This window comes from Morone saxatilis, unplaced genomic scaffold (genome assembly GCF_004916995.1).
Source record: "Morone saxatilis isolate NCDOM2014 unplaced genomic scaffold, NCSU_SB_2.0 Contig20, whole genome shotgun sequence".
NCBI classification, from domain to species: domain Eukaryota; kingdom Metazoa; phylum Chordata; class Actinopteri; family Moronidae; genus Morone; species Morone saxatilis.
Window position 1 is genome coordinate 12,876,764 of NW_023339763.1, and position 8,769 is coordinate 12,885,532.

General features: G+C 38.4%; 1 protein-coding gene across 2 annotated transcripts in view; it reads left to right on the plus strand.

Annotated features, from left to right (window-relative positions):
- Positions 1 to 8,769, plus strand: part of map3k7cl (map3k7 C-terminal like) — a 10,725-nt gene continuing 1,956 nt past the window's right edge. The window contains exons 1-4 of one of the 2 annotated variants that reach the window (XM_035667223.1): positions 1 to 478; positions 1,398 to 1,508; positions 4,046 to 4,104; positions 5,393 to 5,508. In XM_035667223.1, the coding sequence (XP_035523116.1) occupies positions 1,433 to 1,508; positions 4,046 to 4,104; positions 5,393 to 5,508 (251 nt within the window). In that variant the 5' untranslated portion in view covers positions 1 to 478; positions 1,398 to 1,432. The remainder of the gene's footprint in view (positions 479 to 1,397; positions 1,509 to 4,045; positions 4,105 to 5,392; positions 5,509 to 8,769) is intronic. The other variant, XM_035667224.1, reaches the window with a different exon arrangement.

Consider the following 8,769-nt stretch of genomic DNA (forward strand, 5'->3'; position numbering starts at 1 on the left):
GCTAGAGCTATGGGCATTTTTGTGGGCTAGAGTCATGTCATCTGAGACATTTAATTGGGCCCAGGCCGCCACAGGGGGACAGCGGACGGCATTCCTCTACTGCCTGTGCCCTGTTGTGTTGCTCTTCGCCGCGTGGCTGCAGTCCGTGGATAACATGTCCCATGCCCACGCAAACTGGATCTGCTGGAGTGCCTCTGACTGACACCAGTGCAGTGGACCCCATGACTATGGTGGAAAACTTCTGAATACAAGATAATATAGTTAGAGTCTCAAGAGGGAAGTGTTGGTCAACTCTTGGAGAGATAGTTGTGCCATATCTGCTGAATTTGTGCAGGCTGAGAGAGGAGCTGCGCTTTTCATGAAGAGACCTCAGCAGTGGTCTGGCCAGGAACAGACAAGAGTCACTACTGAGGACGTACACTGCTGATTTTAAACTTTATTACAAGGGATTTTCTTGCTCGGGTTCGTGCTGCTTCAGGTAACAATGACCTGTTGGTCCAGATGGGTCTTTACAGCTACCTAGTGCATGCTGGAGTAGTAGTAGTATTTGTAGAATGTACTAGTCTCCATCATAATGTGGATTATATGCCTACAATATGTGCACTATTAGACTATTCCACTTACTAATACTGTCATATTTTGATACAATGCATGTTTTGATCAGTCAGTACAACACAAAAAACTGACCTTTAAATGCTTTTCCAATAACTGAGAAGTTAATAAAAATAGTGCTTATTTTCTGGTGTAGAAGGTCATTGAGGTATGTTGTATAAGACAGAGGGTTTACCAGGGTTAAAGCAGGCAAATGCCCAGATATAAAAAGCCTGTACCTTCTCTGGAGGGGGGCATGCAAAATCCAGACCTCAGAGCCAGTTTGTCAGAGCTCACTAATTATTTAATCCCACCGCAACTCTAAATGCATGATGAAACCGGTGGCTGTGTGTGTGTGATCATAAGACTCTATACTGGTGTGGTTTAATCACATACTTTATCAACGGGTGTGCAGGCTTTTATTCCAACTGAACACTACACCTGCTGAGTTTAGTATTTAGCTTTTCTCTCTGATTAAAATGACAAATATGCACTGTTGGAATAAAGCAGAAAGAACCCACCTACATGTCTCATTAGGGCTAGTCATTAATCTGCTGATTTATTCAATTATTTTATATTGTTTGGTGCATAAAATGTCAAAGAATAGCCAAAAAAAGGCCTTCAAAGTTTCCCAAAACCTAAAGTGACAACTTAAAATAGTTTGTTCTGTCCAAGCAATGGTTTAAAACCCAGAGACACACATATGATTAATCCCTTTGCTGTCTATTTTCTTCAGTTGATTGACTAATCGCTTAATTATTGCATCTTACTTGTCTTTCATTAAATCCTTTTGATTGTGCTAACAGCTCTGTTTTGTGCCTGTGGCCTCATGAAAGGATAAATGATCACCTCAACCAGAAGAGTGTCTCCTGATAAATCTGAAGTTAGAATTGCCTTCAGCCTCGACAACACATCAGGTAAACACACACGCATATACATACCATAGCCACACTACCATGCACTCCCTTCACACTCAAATTCACACACACACACGTTCCAGTATCTCAAAATGATTGTAACAACTTATTTTGAGTTCCACAATTGCTCTTTTAACACCTGACAAAGCTTGGAGCTCTACTCTCACTGCATTTCCAGTATGTGTGGAAAACACATGCACAACATTCTTCCCACCAAAACAGACCAGGCACAATGTACCCCAACCACCCACCCACCCACCCTATCACTTTAACTGTGTTCATTCTTCTGCGCTGTAGCTGAGACAGGTGCTCCCTCTATTTCTGTAGGACCACAGCACATTAAAAAACAACCACACATGCATGTGCGCAGCTGTGCACTTGCAAAAACACACACCTATGCATCAACACAAGTAACTGCTCAACCTTTATGTGACTAGCATTATTTAACTCTTTTAATCGTCAATGAGAAAATGCACAACTCTCTGTCACACACACACACATACTCAAAGGTCTACCCTACCTATAGTGTCAGTGTCAGTCAGGATGTTTTACTGCAGTGGGGCCAGGCACTGGGACAGCAGCTGCAGCTATGCAATGGCAGAGTCAGGTTTCCCCTCTAATACTAACAGTGTCCCGCTGCCTGATTCACTGTTCAGCTTTTAGAACACTGGCCTATATTTATAAGCAGTTAACACTTCCAGTCCTACTCCACCCATCTGCGATCTCCCTTGTCTTTCTCTTAGGGAGTGAGATGAAGGGCTGTAGTAGGAACGACACACTCAAATCCCACTCTGAGCAGAGATTCAGTGAACTCTGTGACATTCTGCCTGTCATTCATACGTAGTGACATGGCCTCTTACCAAATTACTTTTTCATTTCTTAATCATATCGTTGTTCTTGTATTTCTGGCTTGCTCTTTCTCCATTTCATCCATTTGCGTGGATTCAGTTTAGTTTCACCTCGCTTCCCAATGAAAAGTTGTGGGCTTGTGGGTGGGTAGCATGATTACATGCCTTGTTTTACTTTAAGTTGTGTCTCTGGAGCTGTTCAGGCATTATTTGACTCTAACCTCCAAATTTGTGCTGTTGTCTCTTTGAACTCGTGTTTCTCAGTGGGGGGACTGAGACCTGTGCTACGTCTGGGGATCATCCTCTAGGCCCCTCATGACTTCATGCCAGGCATAGTTATAACCCCACACTGTGTGTCAATCCTAAGCATGAGAACTGTATTTATTCCACATCATAATTGGCCCCATGGCTGCAGGCAGGCCCACTAATACTCCTCCTTTTAGAAGGTTGCATCATCCCAGGATTCTCCACATGTGTTCCACAACTCCAGGGGGACATTACTGGCGAGGCAGAGGCTGGTGCAGACAACCTGTCTGTTTCTGTCTGTCTGTCTGTCTGTCTGGCTGCCTGTCTGAATCTCTCACTGTCCATACATCTGGCCTATCTGTTCTTTCTGCCCACTGTGTCTGTGTGTCTGTCTGCTCACATAGTTGTCCCCCTGTATTTGTACCCGGCATGTCTTTCAGTCTGACAGCTCATTACTGCTGTACAATAAGAGGCCATGGCTCATTTATAAGTGTAGCACTGTGTTGCTATGTTGTGATGTCATATAAGAGACCCCTATAGTGTTATATTTGGGGCCATTATATGAGGCGGAGAAAGGCATTAAAACAACTGCTTGTCACCTGGCTGTACATACAGCAAACAATGTTAATGAAAACAATTTTTTTAGAAGACATTTTGCTGAATTTACACTGTCATTCAACAGTAGCAGTTAAAAAGATAAAATATTGCTTGTTTGTCTTTCTGTTTTTTTTTTAAGGACATAGCTCATAAATGCAACACATTTTTAGTTGTCAGTTCCAAGTGTAGGTGCTTGCTGCAATGTTGCCAATCTTTGTTTGAATCATTTGCTGCATACAACTGTATCACAACATTAGTCTAATCTAGATTTGACAAAATAATCTATTTCCCACAAGTTTGAAGTCTCTGCCGGCTGATTATCGTAGAGTACTTAAATGAAGGGAAATCAAGAACGTCTGGATGGAAAGAAATCAATCTGAAAACCAGCAGTGGAAAGTAGGACTTTTACTTGTAACAGAGTATTTTTACAGTTACAGTTTACTACTTCTTTTACTTACTTTACTTTAGAAAATCTGAATACTTGATCCACACTGCAGAAAACATACTGTATGCCTTGAAAAATAGTCAGCAGTAACGCTGACCAATCTCCATCTCTATGTTGTTGTCCTGTTTTATGTTGTTATGGACCTATGTGTTAAAAAAAGTTAAATAGATGCTTTAATAAAAATAAAGCATACACAATTTGTAGTAATGCAAAACCATCAAAATATTATGTTAAATTTTTTCTATCATTAACCAATAATGTGTTTTGATTTTACAAGCTGCATTGCACTCTACTGATTATTCATTGTTCTTAGATCAACATTTAATCAATGACATTTTAAATGTTATTATTTTTACCTGAGTTACCTTTCTGTAACTGAATAATGTGTTCTATTTGAATAGATGTAAAAGATGTGGAGGACCTCCCTCAGACTTTCCCAGATCTTGAACAGCGATTACAGGTATACAGAAGAGTACATACTGTAGCATCACATTATATTGAACACACACCTTACATTGTTGGCAGAGCAGCACGAGAGGAGAGAAGCACAATATGGATAAGAATGTAATGACTTTCAATTTAGTGCATGCATCCTAAAAAAAAGCATTTACCAATTTGGATTTGGCTCTGGCTATGTTTTGCTGTATTTCTCTCAGACAATGCAACACTAAGTGCATTTCCAATTTCAAATATGTTTTCATTTTGAACATGTTTGATCTGTTAAATATTACTTTTGCTGTAATTATTGCTCTCTCCACTTACTGTATAACTAACTCACAACTGAAAGCCAGATAAAACACTCTGGAAATCACTAACTAAGAGCTGGGCAGTTTGAGAGAAGTATAAGAAGATCAAAAATTAACCTCATTATAGAATAAATCATGATAAATTGGACATTACAGGCTGATTATATAAGATGTGTGTGTGATGGTGGAATTTTCCCCCTGAAGCTCTACTCTATTTAGGGTAGACACTGAATGTGTTATCTGTAAAATTAGGAGAAGCTTGGGTTGGGATTATCAACCCTGTAAATCAATGTTTTCACTGTGTGCGCTCACTGCTATTAGTGTTGTCATTGAATTATCCTTCAACAAGTGCCAGCGCCAGGGTCACATAAAGTGCATGTTGGTTTAGAGTATCAAATGAGAACAGTAGTAGCACGCCAATGAATGACACTTCATGCACTGCAATACAGGCTAATAGAGACTGGCAGGTTTTGATGTTATTGTTTTTTTTTTGTTTACACAAAATCATGAAATAATATATAGGCTATAATTATATATAAGACATTTCAATGTATATTACTGTAAACATTGTTTATGTCATTTTGTGATATGATTTGAATGTGCAATCTTCTGATCTGGTGTGAGACATGCTAGATTTCAATTGTTGTCCTCAAGCACAGCAATGTCATATTTCACCAGTATTGATATCTGCAGCAAATTTCGTGTCCATTCTCCCATTACTTTAGGAGATAACCTGTCATGGATCAAAATATGTGGCAATATTGCCTCTGGGGCTCTGTGGAAACGGTCAGAGGGTCATTAGGAATTAGCCCTGTAGCTGCCTTTTAGCATAAGGTGTAATTAGAAACAAAGTCAGGGAAAATCGAGGTTTGCTTGGAACAATTTTTTAATTAATTCCATTCCAACATGTCAATGTCTATAGGTGGTGGTGCTTATATAATCTGTTTTGCCTAATGGCCTGCGTCTCTCTGATGTCACATATCTCTCTCTGACCTCTTGCAGCCAGTGCCCCCCTGTGTGTCTCTGAGAGAGAGCGTTCAGGTGTACAAGGAACACTGCAGGATGGCGAGAGAGTTCCACCAGGTCAAACATGAGATCGCCATGCTTGAGGACCGCAAGTGAGTCCTTTTTTAAGAAACAAAACGGGAGATCTTGTAGTTGTAACGGTAGCATGTTCAAGTGTCACTGATTGGACAAAGAAGCAAATACATTAAGTCTTTCTGTAGATACAGATACTCTGTAGTTATCTTGACCAGAGATGGCATGTAAGTCAAAAGAAGAAGGCATTTTGACAAATATCCACTGGTACACTATTAATTAATATTGATTTAAAGAGAACCAGTGGTAGAAGTACCACAGTGTAAAAATAAAAGTATAACAAGTTAAAGTTCTGCATTCAAAATGAATAGTACACAGGTATAAGAATCAAAATATACTTAAAAGTATCAAAAGTATTCATTAAGCAGAATGGCCCATTTCAGAATCATATATATTATATTGCTAGATTATAACTATTGATTCATGTGCTCATCACTTTAATGATGCAGCTGGTGAAGGTGGAGCTAATTTTAGCTACTACTACTTCTACTACTACTGCTGTACTATTTAATCTATAATTATACACATAATTCATGTGTTACTTTAAATACATTTGTATTAATAATCTTAATCTGCAAAGTAACTTGTAAGAGCTGTCAGATAAATGTAAAAGTAAAATATTTCTCTCTGAGATGTGTGAGTAGAAGCAGCATGACATAGAAATACTCAAGTAAAGTACAAGTACCTCAAAAATGTAAAAGTACAGTACTTGAATGTACTTAGTTACCTTCTACCTCTTGAGGAGAACAAATGCGCTTGTATGACTGCAGGGCATTTTGAATCAAAATGTCCACCAGATGGCGCATGGTTATTACCTCCATACAGCTTTTAGCACATGATCTACTGAGACACTGTTTCCTTAAAATAACATTTGTACAGGTAATGTATAACTTTGATTGATCAGCATTTTTATTATTATAGTTACTTGACAACAAGATCAAGCATGTGTGAGGAGTGTGGATGTGAAGGTTACACTGTACTCTGAGTTTCTGTTCTGTTCTGGATCATATTTGGGGAAAGCAGCAGCTTTGCTTCTGCTTTGTTGTTAATATTACAACTGAAACCCTTATCAGGTATAATTCAGTGAGAGCTGTTGTATGTTTTAATGTGTTTAAATTTCATATGTACTGTATACGCTTGCACATAAGCAGGGGTAAATAACAGACACTGTCCCCTGTGCCCTCAGCAGCTGCGGGTAGTCTTAGCAGAGGGATTTTAAAGGCCCTTGCCGTTAACTCCACCACCACACCTACACACACGCACACACACAACCTACACCACTTGGCAGTACCTAAATAGAGTACAGCAGGCACACTCTGATGATATGAGTATAGCCTTCAGTTTAGATAAGAACATGATGAGTCAGGCCGGTAGAACTCTTGATTCTCTCTTTTCACGCTGTTGCTCATGCCAACACGTACACACAGAAAAAGTCAGATGCACACTCGCAGTAAACTGAAACACGACACTATTGTAGGCGATATCACAAATCACTGATACTTTTTATTAATTAGAACATTTAATATATTTCTGTAGAAGAGTGAATATTTTCATGCATTATACAATGAATGTTTTGTAACTTCCTATATGGGGAAGATTGCAGTCAGAGTGACAGGAGACTTTCAGACATACAGTGAAGTGTTGCAAGGATGACAACGGGAACAACACTTTAACACACTGCAGAGGGATTTTCCAAAATTCATTCACAGTCTGCTTTTGGTCAGTATAAATACAAACAGTAACACTCATCTGTAGTGTCAAATTTACCCTTATATAACCAGCCCTCTAATGCCAGTGAACTGAATAACCAACATAATGTAAAAATAAAAAGTTCTCAAAGCTGCAAAAACCTTCCTCACTTTGAATAGAAACGTTGACTCAGAGATTGTTATAAGGCCTAGTTAAGCCTATTACTGGTACCATCATGACACTAAGATATTACACAAGAGCCCTATTGTGAAAGAGTTGTAAAAAAAAATGTTGAATGTATTTTGGTGCAAAGGGTAAGGTGTTTAAGATTGTTTCCTATCTGTTGAGTATCAGTGTATGAAATGTTGTTGTCTTTACGTGCTATTTCTTTTAGATCTTCAGAATTTTTAGTATATAGAAGAATTCTGACTCTCTCTGCCTCACCAACAATCACACACACACATATATATGCAGGTACACATGCGTGTTTCAACTTGCTTCAAATTCAGCAGAAACGTAATCTAATGCATCTAAATCCCTAATCTGTAAATGACACTATGTTTTGCTTGTATTTTAAGATGTGTAACCCAGAAAACAGTGAAACCATGTATGACTGTAAAGTCATAAATTACAGTAACCACATGCCTTCCTTGTCTCTGTGTTTAATGCAGACATAAACTAATGTTTACCAACTCAGATGGAATTACCAGTCTTAGGGAAATGTGTAAAAACTAAAAATAGATTGTGGATGTGGAGATTTACATGTCATAGTTTCCATCCAAACAGTTTCTTTTGGAAACTTTTATTATTGCTTCCTGCTTGTAGATCTGGTCTTTCAGGAAATGAACTGTCTGAACTTGGTTATATGGGTAGACAGGAAGATTTAAGAGAGGATTTCCAAGAATATTTAAAATAAATAGTCCATAGTAACCAACTGTTAAATTATACAGAAAAGGTTATTATATACATTTGACATTCTGTGTATTAAATACGATATTTACTAAAAGTTAATTCAAACAAACATGAGAAAGAAATTGTTTCGAACCACTTGAAACCTGCTATCACTTTCATATGAATACACTTTTATCAAGACAAACCCTAAATAAAAACTTTGGTTATTTGTTTTCTATTTTTGTTTAAATCTGCTGTGCTTTTAAACATAGCTGGAAAAAGTTACCACTTTGGCCAACCTGTTAAATGTATGCATAATTTGTATAATCAAAGAAACCTCCTAACAATTGCAACATCCAGCAAAAAAGACCAGTATAATTAACATATTTCATAGTTATGTTGTTGAAGCCCCACAGACAGCCTTTATTGTAGAGACTACTTTTCCTCTTTTTTGATGCTGCTGTTATGTGACTTGGCACTTCCCAGCTGTAATACAACATGGACAGTCACACACTCTCTGAGGCCATGACACGCACATTGTACACATACGTGTGTTAATATGCTTACACTACATTTCAAAGTCCAAAGGCTGATCTCTTCTCAAAGTGTGAAATCACTGTTTGCCAGGCGAAGTCAGGTCATGCTGCCTAAACCAGAGTCTTTCAGTTTGGTTTGACTTCATCTGGAAAGATAGTTGGGAT